Genomic DNA, 17,050 nt, shown 5'->3' with positions numbered 1-17,050 from the left:
GTAATTTAAATTATTATTTTTAACATTTTATTTATTTCGAAAATTTGTTACGATAACTAAAATAATTATTGAAATAAGTTATAGTAAAGGAAAGAAATGATTGGCAGATAAATTTCAATTATTTTGCTTTTTAATTTGATTATGTTATATTGCCCAAATAATTTCATGCTATGATGTATCTAAAATAGTGGTTATTTATGGAATAAAATCACTCCTACAATCAAATAATCCGATGCAACCAATCAAAGAGGAAACTTCTTCTTTAAATTAGGGTCATTTACCTTTTTCTTAAAACATTTTTAGCTTCACATTTTGAATTTCAAAAGCCAACATCAATGGCAAAACAAAAGTCACTGTTTGAGTACATAAAACACAGAATTGTGTGAGCATATTCTTAACTTTATAAAGATACATATATTATATAAAAGTAAAATATTATAAAAGACATAATAACTTGTATTTTCATATATATGTTTTAGGAAAATATTTTTTTAATAACTTTTTTCACAATTTTTTTATAAATAGTTATCATTAATATGTTTTAAATATACCAACTAATAAAATAGTTTCTTATAAAATAAATTATTAACAAAAAAGTTGATAACATTTGTATACATAAGGCTTTGTTTTGCACAATTTGGTTTCATTTTGGTTTGGCGCTTTTTCTCCTTTTTAGATTGTGCCACTTCCTTCAGGTCAATGGTTCGATTCTCCGCACCACTTTCCCCTTTTCAATTTTTAAAACCTCTTTGTATTTTCTCTCTTCTTTTCTTTCTCATGTGATTTTTTCAAAGATTCTTCTTCTTTTTCTTCTTGCTCACAGTCTCACTTCCAATGGCCTCTCCCCCTTTCTCTTCCGCCGTGTAAAGGTACTCCCTTTCTCTCTTTCGTTTCCACTACGAGTGTCTTGTCGTTTTATATCGTCTTATGTCGTTTTCGGCCTTTTCAGGATGCAAAAGTGCTCATGGTTGATACTGGTGGAATTGGCTGCTAGCTTCTCAGCTATCCGGCTTCCCTGACATTCAATACCTTATAGTTTTCATCTCACTTAAGTTTTCACTTCTTCTAGCTGTCTGATGGAATCCCCCGTTGATGTTGTGCCAGCTGCAAAACGCCCCCGATCAATGGGTAAATTCATCGTTTCCTTCACAATCTTTTGTTGATTTTTAAATTTTGGTTTAATTTTAAATTTGACATTAATGTTGATCCTGGTGCACTATTTGTATTTTCAGAGTCTTTTCGTGTTCCCCTCTTTAGTTAATAGTTTATTGTGGATTATGTGCATGTTGCATGCGTAAAGTTTTGTTAATTCGTAATATTCGATATGTTTTTTTTCTTTTTTTTTTAAATTTTAGGATTTAACAAGTTTGGTTTTGGGTGTGTGTTGCTTTGTGTGTGGTTTATAAGGATCATTGAAACCATTTGGGCCCTGCACTTGTTTGGATGGTACACTGTGGCTTTGGATTTTGTATTTGGAACCTTTTTTAGATGGTAAAGTGTTGCATTTGCAACCCTTTTTGTTTCTTTCTGGTGATGCCAAAGAGTTTTGTGTCAGTCAGTCATGGACATTCGTTCATGGGTTGGCTTGGATTTAGTGGTATTAGCTTGCAGAACCAATGTGATGATGTTTGAGTCACTCTTTATGAAACGGGGATGTCGGTGTAGGTAGAGAAGTGAAGAAATGAGAAAATTTTTGGCAATCCGCAATCTGATATGTTCTAAATTGCACGAGAGCGGGGGTTGGGAGTTCTGTGATATGAAATTCTATTGATTGCTGGGCACCATTTGGCTTGGGCCATATAGTTATCCAATGGTCCACATATCATAACTCCAATCCAAACATTTCATTTCAAATTTTTGAATCTGCTTGGTTTGATTTGATTAGTTGCTAGTTGGAGTTGAAACTGCTTTGTTCTTGTTTGGTTACGTCACACGAGTCCAGTTGAAATATACAGGCCTTGAGAATATTTTCTTTTGCTAATGTAATCATATTATGAATGTCAAATCCTTATGATGGATGCACTTATTGGATTGTGTGGTTCTGTAGAATATTCAATCTATAACACTTGAAGGAATATTTGTAGTTTGTTTCATTGAGTATAGTTTCATTTCTAAAACCAGGATTTTTTCCTGACGCTGGTAGAGACAAAAGACTGAAAATTTCAAGTTATAGCCTGCCATACTCAGCACATGATAAGACTTCGAATGTTGTTGATTACAACAATCCATTTGCAATATCTGATGTTCTGGATAATTTAGAGAGTGGAAAATTTGGAAGTGTCACAAAGGACATAGAAGACCTTATAGCCCAAAAAATGAAAATATTGGGCCCTTACTTTGTTAAATATCCCATACTTGTGGATCAATGGGTGAAAGCAATAAAGAAACATGATGAAGAAACTCCTAAGTTGGAAAATCAACTAGTTACTGTTTCGACGGATCAAAATGTTATAGATCTTGAGGAGGAACACACCAGAAAGGATGTCCCTGCAACACAAGATCCTATTGTGATTATTGATTCGGATGATGAAGATGATGGAGATGAAAAATCTATGGTCCCATTTCATGAAGTTGTGTTGCCGACACTAGTTGCACCGTCTCCTGCATTGAAGATAACTGTAAGATTTTTCTCTCTCCTTGTTTTGGTAATTATGTAAAATATGAACATTGAAATGATGAGTGCTACTGTGCATGAGCTTTTATTTGGAATGATTTGACATAACTGTAGCATCTCTTGGGACATTTTGAGGCAGAATATTCTTGTAAAATTAAGATTGACTCTTGAATTAGTTTTCTTTAATTTTGGTTCCTTAGAAAAATTATTGCCTTAAGTCACTTGTACATTTTACATATCCATCTTCCTTATATGATCCATTCCATATGTTTTAACTTTTTGGCATGTTAAGTTGGTGTGTAATTTTGCTCTTTGGCATTTTATGTTGTGTTTCTACTAGCTGTTGCTAAAGTTTTCTCCATTGAACCATTTGCATTTATACCCTTTTCTCACATATTTATAATTACTTCAAGGTGATTACCATTGTTTTAAATTCTCAAGTTAGCTTGTTTTGTTGAAGCATATTAGTATACCTTCTCTGTACAAAGGCTCTGATGAATTACAGCATTAACAATAATTATTGTATTGAAGACTTTAAAGTTAAATGTTGAAGCATATCCCTCGTAAAGTATAAGCAGTTAATTATAGTACCTTGGTTAAGTTTTAGATAAACGTGATTTTTCGCCATGTAGTCTTGCAATCAGTTTGTTAGGGTGATGTCGTGTAGATGAAGTGTGTAAGAGACAGAGAATAGGTTGTTGTTTTGGGTCAGTATAAAAGGAAAAAAAGTCACAAATATTGATGAGAGGCGATTACATTTTTCTTTCCATGCAAAATCGTTATGAAGATAGAAGAAACTCTAACATAATCCATTATGTTGGCTTTTAGCGTTTTTTATGGTTAAAAACATTTCCATATTTGATAGTGAGGCCGTTTTTTTTATTTTAATAGAGACAATAATGATGAGTAATTAAAAATAATAATATTAAATAATAACATAGTTATGAATAATAAATAAAACAATCTTTCTTTCCACTCATTTCATTCCAACCAAGCAACCCCTTCTACTCATTTCTTACTTCTTTCATTCCCTCTATTTCTTTCCTCTCTACCAAATGGAACATGAGTTTTGTAGTCATTGGCTGTCTTGCTAAACTTGAATATTCTTATGGAATATGAAATTTCCTATACGTTGGTCTTTTACTACATTCCTGGTAGTAGGGAAAGTAATAAGGTTGAAAATGAGAACAATGAAAATATTGGATGTATGTAGATTTATATTGTATGTAAATTTCGTGCCATTTATATATTTTTCTTTACCCTTGATACTTGAGCTTTTCCAATTATTTCTCTGAGCATATTGTGTAAATTGTTTTAAGTTGAATCAGCACATTTGCTTTTAGTTACCTTCCTCTGTAAGTTCTTTTTTTTTATAGTTGGATTTATATGTGTATTTTTAAAAGATGATTCTCACGAAGTGGGATAAGGTTTTGTTGTTTGTTTGCTTCCATGAGAAGCTGCTGGGTATTTCTTCTTTTCTTGTTTTTCATTTTAGTGCAAGTTGTGTCACTGACATACCTTACTAATCTACATATGCATTTTAGGGGTATCTACCTGCCATTCCTTACCTGGAAGAAAGAGATCTAATAATTGAGACAAGTATGGAGGATAAACCTAACAATACTCAGAACAATAGAGGCAGTTATGTTGGTGTACAGGAAGAGGAAGAAGATGAGCTTGATACTGAAGATGACGGTCTAGGAGATATTTGGAAGGAGATGTCAATGGCAATAGAATGTTCCAAAGTATCATACTTAAATTTGTTGTATTTTTTCAATAATAATAATTGGCTTTGGCAATTAGTTTATCATCTATTCATTTGGATGATTTTTTCATGTAATTTAATCTGTAATGCTTCCTTCCATGTTATCTACATATTAGTTTTGAGGGTTGATAAGGCATCACATTTTTCTTATAGCATAGTTGCCTGGTTGGGTGGGTTTGTTACTTGTTAACTACATTATTCATTAATTTATGTGGACAATTGTTGTTAGTATTGTACATGTAGGCTATTATTGTTTTTTTTTTCTGATGTACACTGAAATATTCTTAACATTTCTGACAGCTGATCTTGGTTAAGTTGTTTGTGTATTGCATATTCTAGATCTACAGTTCTTTGCATAGTGAATGTAATTTTATGTGTAGTGCGTTATGGCATATAGTTATCATTATTAGCCTTGATTATTTTGCTCTCTCACTTAACCTTTATATGTTATACTTCTTGTCTGAATTGCATATAACATGTAAATATCCCATGTTTTTCTTTTCTGCTCAGTAAAATTATTTGCACAAAAGTCATAGTAATTCAGTTTTGTGTACATTATTTCTTACTTAAAATTCTACTCATAAGTGGCATTTTTAAAATGTCCTTTGGCATTGATCTGGTTTAAATGTATTTCCACTAGGATGTTTCTGTTGATCTCCAGCCAGATGAAGAAGCAGAAGAAGACTATGATGATGATGATTGTGATCATTCTTTTGTCTTAAAAGACGATCTTGGTTATGTTTGTCGCGTTTGTGGGGTTATTGGCCGGGGAATTGAAACCATATTTGAGTTTCAGTACAAGGTTAGAGTCTAGTTCCTGCATTCATGCTTTTTTCCTTATAAATAATGGTTAAAAACATTATTGAACGTCTGAAAATTGTGTTTTCAAGAATAGGGTTTAAAATTAGATGTTCAGGTTGAAAGTTTGGGAGGAGCAGGACCTAACAATGTGACAAGTGAAATGTTAAATTTCTCTGTACTTGTGTTAATGAAATTCTTGTGATAATTTACTGTTTTCCGCACCTCCTTCTGGAAAATATTTATTTTTGTTTGATCCATCTTAGTTCTCTTTAAGGACTTACCAACCTCTTTATTAAACCAAGACAATACTATATAGCAGGTAGATCATTATTCGAATCATGTGGTACTAGTTGCATTATAAAATTATTGCATAGTCTATAATTCTCATGATATATGTTCTGGACTAAGATCTTTGATTAGTAGATTAATTATGATCAGGACAGGAAGTGTTCTAAATTGATTTTTAATTATCATATTAATTTTATTGAAGGTTAAACGCAGCACAAGAACTTATGCATCTGATTCATGGAATACCAAGAAAACAGATGCATTTGGAATTAATGTTGTTAAAGATGACCTCGTAGTTACTGAAATCCCAGCACACCCTAGACACATGAAACAGATGAAGCCCCATCAAGTTGAAGGATTCAATTTTCTTGTTAGAAATCTTGCAGGTGACCATCCTGGTGGCTGCATCTTAGCCCATGCTCCAGGATCTGGGAAAACATTCATGATAATCAGTTTCATGCAAAGTTTTCTAGGCAAGTATCCAAATGCAAGACCCTTAGTGGTGCTTCCTAAGGGAATATTGTCAACATGGAAAAAGGAGTTTCAAATATGGCAGGTGGAGAACATACCTCTATATGACTTCTACACAGTGAAGGCAGACAGTAGAAGTCAACAACTTGAAGTGCTGAATCAATGGAGGGAGAAGAAGAGTATTCTTTTCTTAGGATACAAACAGTTCTCCACTATTGTCTGTGATAATGGGAACGATATATCATTACGTTGCCAAGATATTTTACTGAAAGTTCCTTCAATTCTTATTTTAGATGAGGGACACAATCCTAGGAATGAAAACACAGATATACTACAGTCTCTTGTAAAAGTTGAGACACCTAGAAAAGTTGTACTGTCAGGAACCCTTTATCAAAATCATGTCAAGGAGGTGTTTAACATTCTAGATCTTGTTCGGCCGAAATTTTTGAAGATGGAAACATCAAAACCTATCGTGAGGCGCATCCAAAGTAGAGTTCATATACCAGGGATGAAAGGATTCTCTAATTTAGTTGAAAACACTTTGCAGCAGGACACTGATTTTAAAACGAAAATAGCTGTTATACAAGATTTGCGTGAGATGACGAGCAAGGTACTTCACTATTATAAAGGAGATTTTCTTGATGAGCTTCCCGGTCTAGTGGATTTTACTTTAATGCTCACTCTTAGCCCTAGCCAGAAGACTGAAGTAGCAAAAATAAAAAAAATATCTACAAGAAAGTTCAAGATATCTTCCGTAGGAAGTGCTGTCTATCTGCATCCTAAACTAAAACCGCTAGCAGAAAAAAATTGTGGTAAAACTCCTATATCTGATTATGTAATGGATGATTTGGTAGATAAACTGGATATTAGAGATGGTGTGAAGTCAAAATTTTATCACAACATGCTAAATCTGTGTGAATCAGCAGGGGAGAAGCTTCTAGTTTTCAGTCAGTATCTGTTACCCTTGAAATATTTAGAAAGGTTGACTATTAACTGGAAAGGCTGGAGTCTTGGAAGAGAAATTTTTGTAATCTCAGGAGATTCAACTCCTGAGCACCGAGAATGGTCCATGGAAAAATTCAACAATTCTCGTGAAGCTAAAGTCTTCTTTGGCTCAATCAAGGCATGTGGAGAGGGTATATCACTGGTTGGGGCCTCCCGCATAATTATCTTGGACGTTCATCTCAATCCATCAGTTACACGTCAAGCTATAGGTCGTGCATTCAGACCTGGCCAGAAGAAGAAGGTGTTTGTGTATCGTTTAGTATCAGCTGATTCTCCAGAAGAAGAAGATCACCATGCTTGTTTCAAGAAAGAACTAATTTCAAAAATGTGGTTTGAATGGAATGAGTATTGCGGTGATCGAGCTTTTGAAGTTGAGGCAGTTGAGGTGAAAGAGTGTGGTGATGAATTTCTTGAAAGTCCTCTGTTAGGGGAGAATGTAAAAGCTTTATATAGAAGGTCAATGACATTCTTGCTCTTTTTTCTTATCATATGCTTGTCTTGTTAGTTTGTATTATAACTCATATATGAAGGTTTTGCTGTATGTTTAATTATAATCTACCGACAAGAAAGAAATATTTTGTACAAAATAATTTTATGGAAGCTTATCTTTTTCCAATAAATATTGGGAATTTGGATTCTCTGTTGATTTCTTCTGTGCTGTGCCTTCAAACTACACTGATGATCACTGATTTTGATATTTTAAAATATGTTAAAAAGATATTTAGAGTACCAACATCAGTGTATTTTTAATGCTCAGCAGAGGACAACATCAAAAAACCTAGTAAAGAATCTGGACTCAAATATTTGTCATTCATTATGTTAGAACATTCTAATTACGATCTACAGAAATATTTTGGACAAAATGATTTCATAGAAGCCTATCTTTTTTGAATAAATGTTGGTCATTGATTATGTTAGAATCTGATTTGGCTTTCAATATTTAGACCAATCTGGAGAACTTAATTTTACAGGTTGTTCTGTGTTGTGTTTATTTAAAATTTGTTTTGTATTTCCATCTGATTTATTTACTTGTTGCTATGAGAAATTTGTGATTCTTGTTTGGTTTTAGTGGTATTCATATGCAGTTTTGGTGTGTTTTGCAGGTGATCATCAAGTGAATCAGAGCCTGCTTATCTATATAACAGATCAATAGAATTTGACTTGTGCAAGCTTAGAATCCTCTCCTTCATTTTAACGTCCTATGCCTAATTTCATATGTATAAAGTTTAATGATTTACTTCATATTTTTGTAGTTATACTATGCTGCTCTTTATATAACAAGCTCAACTTGTCTTTTGTTCATTTGTTGTTAATTTATGTTGTTGGTTTTCCTCTTTTTAGTAATTTTTTAGCTCATATTCTTACACATTATTTAGATATATTTGTTTGCAATTTAATATATAATAAGTTAGATTACTATCAAAATCTAATTTTTAGACTTTCATCAGCAACCTCTTTAAATATTCTTATAATCTATTAAATTTTTTAAATATGATCAATTTTATTTAAATATAAAATAGAATTGATTATGTTTAAAATTTTAATAATCATATAATATTTCAAAAGTAAAATACATAAAAAAAACATTTTATCGAGGAGTATAATATATTATGTGCTCAACATAATTTTATAAGTTCAAAAGGAGAATTGGTTTTTTAATTTGATTATGACATGATAACATGATCCATAAGATTTTTTTTTTCTTGAAAAAATAGTTACTTTGAGTGAAGACGTATAATTGAATAGGTTAAATCTAAACTTTTAAATAATATCATCGTGTACAAAAGTATACAATCAATTATATGCTTAAGGTAGGTTATTGAAACACATAATCAATCTTATTTAACAAATAATTGATTATAAATTCATCTAAGTCATATAATTAGTTATTACTTAAAAAAATTTATTATTATTTTATGGCTTTAAACAGATCTAAAGAAACATAAATGAAATCAGCTTGTTGTTAAGGACAAAAGGTAAATTTATTTGTAACTTTTGATTTTTTTTTCTCTTAAAATAAACAACTTATATATATATATATATATATATATATATATTAATTTGATAATGTGCTTGCTAAAATATAAATCATTTAATTCTTTTGATCTTATTATTTAATTTTCATAAATTTGATATAAATAAAAAGTAATATATAAATTATACTTTAACTGATAAAATTTTCTCTTTTAAAATAGAGGTATTCGTGTTAAACATTTAATAGAAATTACATGTGTTTTTTAATCAACTTTTAGTTATTATCTATGTTTATTTTTCTCTGAATTTTCCCCTGAAATTTCCCCCCGGTCACCGGTTGGTAAGTTCTCCAGTTAATTTCGATCTCTCGCTGTCTCTCTATGTATTTCTCGCATTAGAATCGAACATTCATAGATTAACCGTTGCAAAGTTCGCCGGAGAATCGGTTTCGGTCACCGCTCTCCGATGAACGCTATATAGAACACCATGGCGGAGCAAGGCAGCGCCGCCGTCAACGACGGCGAAATAGAACCGCAACAAAACAAACACCACGTCCTCAACAGCCACAACGACAACAACGACGTAGACAACAAAGACGAGAGTTCAGATCCAGAGTTGTTCTGCTGTTTGCTTCAGCCAGCCACAGCTGACAGAGATCCCGAGTACATCGGCATTCGCCGCCTCCTCCTTCTTCGGAAGGCGGAGGCCGGAATTATTCACCGCAGAGTACGCTCCGTTCAGAACTCGCACTCCTATCTAACGTTTCTTATAATTTTATCATCATAATCTTAAAATGGAGATTGTTTAAGTGCTTGTAGCTTAATTCTTCTTATAATCACGTCTCGATCTCGTTCTCTTATATGCATCTAGTTCTGTTTCTTTTTCCAGATCAATCGTGATAGATTTGCATTATTTCCGGTGATGATTTTTTTTTTAGTTTTTTAGTTTTTCTTTCGTTGGTGTGACCTATGTCTGCATATTGTTACATTTTGACTTTTGGATTATAAGCTTGTTGACTTGCGTGTTATTACAGTGTTCTCAATCGTTATAAACGATGTTTAATTACGTTTAGTGCTGGGTTTATTATTATTATTATTGGACAGTATTTATATATACAGTTCCAAGTGCAGTTCATCAGAATTGGAGTTTTACACGGGTAATCCATGTTTCCCTTTAGTGAAACCACCTTATATTACAAAGATTGCCGAGGTGAAACTTCAATTCTGATAAGAGAATGGTATAAAAAGTGCATGAGGAACTGATCTGAGTTCCGTCTTTCTTATTATTATTACTACTTGTGAAAGTGTTATCTCCTGTGGCTGTGTTGTTGTTACTATGTCGCTTATGGACACGTGATTGTGTTGAAGGATTGGAGATGCAATGGAAAAACTTATGTGGCATACCGGAATTACCTAAGTAGGCCTAGAAACTGGGAAAGGGATAGTTCACGAGCCCCTAGTCTGCACAGTACTCCAGGAAACAGGTTGCTGTTTTTTCTTTTTTTACTGGAACTAATGAGCACATATACGCTTAATTTTGTATCATACAATTTCATGATATGGTTGATAAAAGGGGATAAAATAAGGAATTAAAGATGCTCATGATTGGATACGTAGCTTCAAAGTGACCTGGATGTGTTGTTGAACAGTAAATTAACTTTGATCTGCATGGAAAATTCTGGAAGACAGATATTGTTATTCATTGAAATGACTTTTTTTCTTTACACATGTAATCTCAAACATATTTACAAGATGATTATGATTTATGGATGGTTGTGTTGCAAGCTGGTTTTTAGCCTATCTAATTTTCTTCCCTATTTTTTTCTCTGTTATGTTTTAGGTTAATTTAGGATGGTATGGTTTTTTCCAACACTTGTACTTTGTCTCTTATATAAAAACTATCTTAATTTCTATACGATTTTCCACATCAATTGCCTTCCTTTCTCATTTTAATGTGAATTCCATGTACTTCTTTGTGGTTACTTCTTCAATTTGAGTTTCTATTTGTAATTATAACCACATTTTATGTCAATGCAGCTTTCTCATTCACGGTACTAGTTTAAATTTATGTTTCCATACAATTCTGACATCAGGATAATTTACTGGTTGATGCATCAGTGGCCGATTTTTTCCATCTCCAAGTCCACATTCCCGTTGGTCTGAGGTGGACAGCTTGAGTTCTGGGAGGGTAAGTTGTGTGCTGTAGATTTTGTTGCAATATACCTGTATTGGGCATACCTTTTGTCTTTAACTTCTAACTCTTAATTGGGTAGAAAAATGCCATATCCATTAAAATTTTGAACAGATAGACATATTCTGTTAATGGGATTTATACTTTTTAATTTAAGTATATGAGAGTGTACCATAATATCTGATAGGATAACCAGACATTCATTTGAACTGATAGTGCTGTTGTCTAGGAAGTGCTGATTATGCTTTGATGTGGCACCTGGTCAAGTGGGATTCTTACGTTTATTTAGTTATTTTTTCCCATTCTTTTAGGATGGAAAAGTTTGTAACAGAGCTAAAGAAAGCATTCAGAAACCAAATTAGATTCATTAGAAAAATGCTAGATAACTTTTTATTTGTCATAAAGCTGTTAAAGTTGCTCATAGATGATACGCTATATTCTTCACTGATTATTGGCTCTGAACCAACCCTATAATTTGTTGAGTAGATTTGATTGTCACTTTCTTGATATTAGTATGTTTTGCTCAATGCTTCTTGTTGCTGAAACTACAATTATGGAAGTTGCTGTTAGTCAGAGTAAATACACCTAAGCTTCCTGGATTGGGGGAAATTTACATGGGCTAACTTATTGGTTTATATATTACATAAGACTACACTAATGAAATAGATATACTTTATGCGTTTGTACTGTAAAGGGATATGTGGGTTATGTTAGCCCATGATAATTGGAGGTTTGTTTAATTGTTTTGAAATTGGAGTAGGTTTGTACTGTTTAGCTCATATGCTGTGAGTATTAGTTTAAATTTCATGCTTGTTTACTTTTTTTTTTGTGTCATTTTTCAAATTTGTAGGATCTGCAAAATGCAAATCCAGTACATAATCATAGATCGAGTTTTGGGTCAAGTGTAAGTGATTCCGATCCTCCTAGACACCGTAGGGCTGAGTCCGCTTATTCTTTTGTTGGAATGCATTGTATCTTTGACAAGTGCAAAGCCTCTGGTAAGTCCAATATAAATTTGTCTTTTTTTACCCGGGTTCTGTTTTACTTGGTTTTCATGGTGGAATAATTCTGAAAATCTTTATGTGTAGTTTCGGTGTTGAAGTTTGGGCACAAGAGTTCTGATTTACTTGCTTATGGGGCAGCTGATGGAACCTTAACTGTCTGCAATGTATCTGAGAATCCGTCAGTCATAAAACAATTAGAAGGGCATTCCAAAGATGTAACAGGTTGGATAAACTGTCCTTGTTTACTTGATCTATATTTAATGCTGCATGACATATACGATCAAGTGCGCTTGGCAAATATCACCTAATGTATTATTTTTAATTGGGGCTTTATGGATCAATAAACCTTGTCCTGCACTTTTTCCAATTGGAGATCAAATTAGCCAGATTTCAGAAAAAAACTGCAGCCATTAATTAATTATTCTTACTGAATTTGTCACTTATTCTTACTGTGGAATTATGATTTTCCAAAATTCCCTAAATTGTAATGCTCCCTAGTTTATTACCTGACCTCATATGCTTTGTTCATTTTCAGATTTTGATTTTACGTCAAATAATCAATACATTGCATCATCTTCATGGGATAAAACTGTGAGAGTATGGGAGATAGCGAAAGGTATTTGCATACGGGTGATATATGGAGTATGTCCACAATTGTGTATCCGTTTTCACCCTGTAAGTATAATTGGGTGTGGGTGTGTGTGTGTTTGTGTCTGGGTCTGTGTTTATGTATAAGGGTTTCTTGTTTCTTTTATTAAGAATGCTAGCCTTCCCATCTCTTCAGAGGATACCATTGCCTTCTTCAATAATTGGACAAAATACCCTCGTCTAAGATTTGAAAACTTTAGATATTCTGGTAATTTCATGGTAAATTTCATGTTTATATGAAGAGTAGCCTTCTCTGCCTTTTATTTCTTGCTTTGTGTATTCAATTTACTAGATTTTCACTGCTATGTCTATATATTTTTCTAGAAGTTCTAATAGCCATTTTTTACAATGAGGGAAGTGATAAATTGACTTTCGTAGATTGAAGATGGGTGGAATTGAATCTCTCTCATTGTTTGCACAAGTACTCAGACATTCATTGTGATCTTGATCTTTGATTTATTTGTAGTTTTTCTCTCTCTCATCTTTTCTTTTTTTTGTTGACCAAATCTGTTTTCAAAAAGAGAAAATGATGAGGTGGACCAGTACTTTTCTCTGTAGCCCTTGTTAAAGAATTTAAGACTTTCTCCGTACACATTGGTTTTATTTTGGATTGGTGATGCTTGAGACTGCAACAAATTAAAATATGCTCTGAAGGATAAAATAGTGAGGGAAGGAGGCTGTGCATTTAGCATGCAGAATTTTTCCATCTATTACATCTAGCGAAATTGAATGTTTTTCCTGGGTTCAAATTCTCTACCGGATTTGTTATGTTGTCTTGTGCCTTTAAAATATATTGATTTAATATATTAAAAGATTTTTTTTTATATTTTAAAATATAAAAATCAGTGTATTTTGAAGGTACAGTAGGACAACACCAGAAAATACAGCAGAGAATCAAAATTCGTTTTTTTCTAAGATAGAGGGTGAGCAGGGGAGGAGGTGAGTTTGTCAGTTAGGAAAGAATGGGTAACTTACAACAATTTGCTTCAGATTTCCTTCTTCCTCTCATCTACTAAAAATAGATATTTTTTGCAACTTGTCCAATTTTTCCAAAGATACGGTTTCCTATATCATTATGAATGTGGATTTGGATCTTTTATATTGGTAAATAATTTTTCTTTTGATTCCATTCTTGGTTGCTACTGAAGCCTGTATTTTTTCTGTATTTGGTGCAGGTAAATAACAACCTCCTTTCAGTTGGAAATGCAAACAAAGAAATCAATGTAAATATATTAATTGTTTCCATTTTGTTATTTTTAGAGAAGAAAGTATCATGTTTGACACCTTTGCTGAAGCTTTTCTATTGCAGTGTGTTAATCTTAGTTATTTCTGTTTTTGCTTGGTAAACCTGAAATGACTTTGATCTGGTGGAATCGCTCAGACCTTAAATGTTATTGAAGAAGCATTGTGTTCTTTGTTTGTAAAGTATAGAGAACTGTTTGTGTTGTTGGGTGCTATTGTTATGCTCGAATGTTTCACAGAGAATGGAGTAACATGTACAGGGAATAGAGTTACCTTTCTGTGTTTGGATATTAATGAGGGAAGAAATAGGAAGGTTTTGTGGTTAATAAGTGGTGCGCTGGCAAATTTAAATATAACCATTTTATTAAGTTACTCATTTATGAAGGTAAAGTAGTAAATGTCAATTATTTTTGATATAAAAGTAACTCCTCATTATCCCTTTGTTACGAGGGAACGGCTCAGACACTTTCCCTTCCACAAAATTTCAACCTCCTAAATAGGGAGCATTGTTCCTTTCCCGTCATTTCCTTCCCACTCCCAATATTCAAGCAGGTTCATAGATCATATGATTGAGTCATTTAATGTTTGTTTGTTATTCAGACACTGGAATAAGAATAAGGAAGGCAATGACAGTCACTTCAATTCATCAAACACATATTTTTCATTTATGATTTGATAAATATTCCCACTATTAAATATTTGTGGCTTAGCTACTGTATGTACATTTTACTCCTTTCCCCCATAAAATCCTCCGCTATGATGTTGTCATTTTTTACATACATTTACTTTTACGGTAATTTATTATTTTTCTTAAAAATGATATGATGTATCAGGTGTTCAATTTTAGTACCGGAAGGGTAATTAATAAATCACTATTTGACAGTGGAGTTACCTCTTTGGATCATGACCATACAGGACTTCTCTTATTTTGTGGAGATGCACAGGTGAGCTGCTCTATATATGCACATGTATTTTGTTTTGTATATCCTAATTGTTATGTTGATCTCATTTTCTTTAGGTACTGGATTCTATGTGCAGGGATGTATATACTCAGTAAATATGAACTCTCACACAGGTGTATTATCTCGCTCCCATCGTTATAGAAATAGTAGCAAGCCCAAATCTCCTGTTACCACAGTGCAGTATAGGAGTTTCTCTCTACTCGCTCGCGGACCTGTGTTGTTGACATGTACCCAGGATGGAAACCTGTCTTTCTTCAGGTTCAGAAAAAGTTTTCAATCACCCCGATTGCATTCAGTTCTCGTTTTTTGATCTCATTTTTCTTTGGAGCACTAATATTTGTGTATTGTAGTGTGGCTTCGGAGATAAATGGCTATTTAACTCTTCGATGCTCGCTAAAATTAGCTCCACGTGTACACAAATTTCGAGCTTCTTTCTGTCCTCTCCTATCCCTTGAAAAAGGAGAATTCATAGGTATGTTGATATCATTCTTGCGTACTACTTTTCTTCTCCTTTTTCCTCCCTCTTCCGTCTCTTGAAGAAGGACTTTTAAATAATAATCTGGTTGTTTTAAATAACCCAAACTCTGCCTGCGTAAAACTAGAAAATAAGTCAAGGATTATGTACTCTGCTTGAATTTCTCAACTTCTCTGAGTATTTATAAGAAAAGAAAAGAACTTAAGTTTCTTTCACACGTTAAAATCAATGAATTTGTTATTTAACTTTCAGGAGAAATTTGATTTACTTTAACTAGCAAAAATGTTTACCCAAACGAGATGTAAATAATGCTTGCATTGAGACTTCAATGGAAACGGAGACTCAAGTACTGCAAACTGAGTTTTTCTTAAATACATTAACTTAAGCAACATTACAATGATTGTCTTTCTTACATTATCTTATCCTTTGTTGTCATGTGAAGTTGCTGGAAGTGAGGACTCAAATGTCTACTTTTATGATTTAACTCGGCCGAAAAATACATGTGTGAACAAGCTACAGGTTAGTCTTCCTTTCATCGAAGGTGTTTTCATTTTTTTTCAAAAACTGATGACTGATCTCCGATAGAGAACCTGATTAGTCGTCATCTTTAGTTGAGTTTTCTCTTCCAATCATGATTTTTCATTTCCAACCCAAAATTAAGGGGATTGAGTTTGGTTTTCTTAAATTAATATGACTTGTTAGTGGTATCAATGCTATAATCAAGCTCAAAATACATAAGATTTTTGTAAATGCAATGCAGGGTCATGGGTTTCCTGTGCTGGGTATTGCCTGGAACCATGGAGAAAATTTATTGGCTTCATCTGATTTTTACGGCGTAGTAATTGTGTGGAAGAGAGAAAGAACAAATCAAAACAATCATACACAACAACAGTAGAAGTTTAAATAAAGCCTTTTAGTTGATGGCCTGTGAAAAAAAGCTCCTTCTTTGCTAAGGTCTCCTTCATCTTTCGCTCTTCTGTATTTTTGTGCTATTATTTTTTAATTTTTTCAATTCTTACTGCAATGTACTTTGTATCCATGAAGTAAATCAATTAATCACCCACAGCCTCACTGGGAACCAAAGATATTATACTAAAAAGGTGTACTGTTTTGTGAGGAAGAAAGAAGTTGTATTCTTAGACATGATTAGGAATTTTGTATGCGAATTATGACGAATACATTTTGTTGACTTTGTTCGCAATATGTAATTTTATACAATTAAGCAAAGAATAAAGCACCTTTTTTGTCTGACTTTGCATTTCAGTTTACGAGGTGATATCATGCCCATTGTTCATGAACTCAGTCTCCCTAGTCCTTTTCTTGTAAGTAGCACATTCGATTAAAACAAGGGACACCTCCGTACTTTTCTGCACCCTACGAATATTAAAATTTTCATTTTGCCCTTTTTGGAAGTCAAAAATGATTTATAGACTTTATGAATAGGAATTTAAAATTGACTTTTAGATTGTTTACTCAAAGGATTCTATAATTTCGAAAAAATAAAATGACAATTTTTTATTCACGAGGATATAGGTTTCAGGATCTAGGACAAAAATATTAATGTGTAGAAAGAATTTTCCAATGAGTCTATACAAATCTGGGTCCAATTTA

The 17,050-nt window shown here is 33.0% G+C and overlaps 2 protein-coding genes across 3 annotated transcripts; both read left to right on the top strand.

The window, feature by feature from the left end:
• The first annotated feature begins 625 nt into the window (after window positions 1–625).
• LOC124830628 (protein CHROMATIN REMODELING 35) lies at window positions 626–8,246 on the top strand. Of its 2 annotated transcripts, XM_047304404.2 has the most exons (8): window positions 626–702; window positions 824–869; window positions 950–1,128; window positions 2,122–2,618; window positions 4,159–4,359; window positions 5,020–5,181; window positions 5,671–7,400; window positions 8,048–8,246. In XM_047304404.2, exons 3-8 carry the CDS (start codon window positions 1,077–1,079, stop codon window positions 8,049–8,051), a joined length of 2,646 nt encoding a protein of 881 aa, XP_047160360.2. In that variant the 5' UTR covers window positions 626–702; window positions 824–869; window positions 950–1,076; the 3' UTR covers window positions 8,052–8,246. The 2 variants fall into 2 exon arrangements, with proteins under 2 accessions (XP_047160360.2, XP_047160359.2); XM_047304403.2 differs by lacking the exon at window positions 626–702 and having other exon boundaries at window positions 710–869.
• A 1,018-nt stretch (window positions 8,247–9,264) lies between these two features.
• LOC148191654 (uncharacterized) lies at window positions 9,265–16,690 on the top strand. The gene is made up of 12 exons (XM_088101088.1): window positions 9,265–9,644; window positions 10,286–10,401; window positions 11,036–11,105; window positions 11,959–12,106; window positions 12,197–12,334; window positions 12,648–12,787; window positions 13,936–13,983; window positions 14,836–14,946; window positions 15,041–15,222; window positions 15,315–15,436; window positions 15,882–15,958; window positions 16,200–16,690. Exons 1-12 carry the CDS (start codon window positions 9,405–9,407, stop codon window positions 16,332–16,334), a joined length of 1,527 nt encoding a protein of 508 aa, XP_087957214.1. The 5' UTR covers window positions 9,265–9,404; the 3' UTR covers window positions 16,335–16,690.
• The last annotated feature ends 360 nt before the right edge of the window (window positions 16,691–17,050 follow it).

The sequence above is a fragment of the Vigna umbellata genome, chromosome 10 (genome assembly GCF_029865625.1).
Source record: "Vigna umbellata cultivar VRB3 chromosome 10, Vumbellata_1.0, whole genome shotgun sequence".
NCBI classification, from domain to species: domain Eukaryota; kingdom Viridiplantae; phylum Streptophyta; class Magnoliopsida; order Fabales; family Fabaceae; genus Vigna; species Vigna umbellata.
The sequence above is the reverse complement of the archived record's forward strand: the minus strand, read 5'-3'. Positions and strand labels throughout refer to the sequence as shown.

Coding starts and splice junctions, on each gene's coding strand:
- LOC124830628 (XM_047304404.2), top strand. CDS start 1,077: ATGGAATCCCCCGTTGATGTTGTGCCAGCTGCAAAACGCCCCCGATCA. Junction 1,129..2,121: donor AAAACGCCCCCGATCAATGG/GTAAATTCATCG, acceptor TTCTAAAACCAG/GATTTTTTCCTGACGCTGGT. Junction 5,182..5,670: donor TATTTGAGTTTCAGTACAAG/GTTAGAGTCTAG, acceptor ATTTTATTGAAG/GTTAAACGCAGCACAAGAAC.
- LOC148191654 (XM_088101088.1), top strand. CDS start 9,405: ATGGCGGAGCAAGGCAGCGCCGCCGTCAACGACGGCGAAATAGAACCG. Junction 9,645..10,285: donor CCGGAATTATTCACCGCAGA/GTACGCTCCGTT, acceptor ATTGTGTTGAAG/GATTGGAGATGCAATGGAAA. Junction 13,984..14,835: donor ATGCAAACAAAGAAATCAAT/GTAAATATATTA, acceptor ATGATGTATCAG/GTGTTCAATTTTAGTACCGG.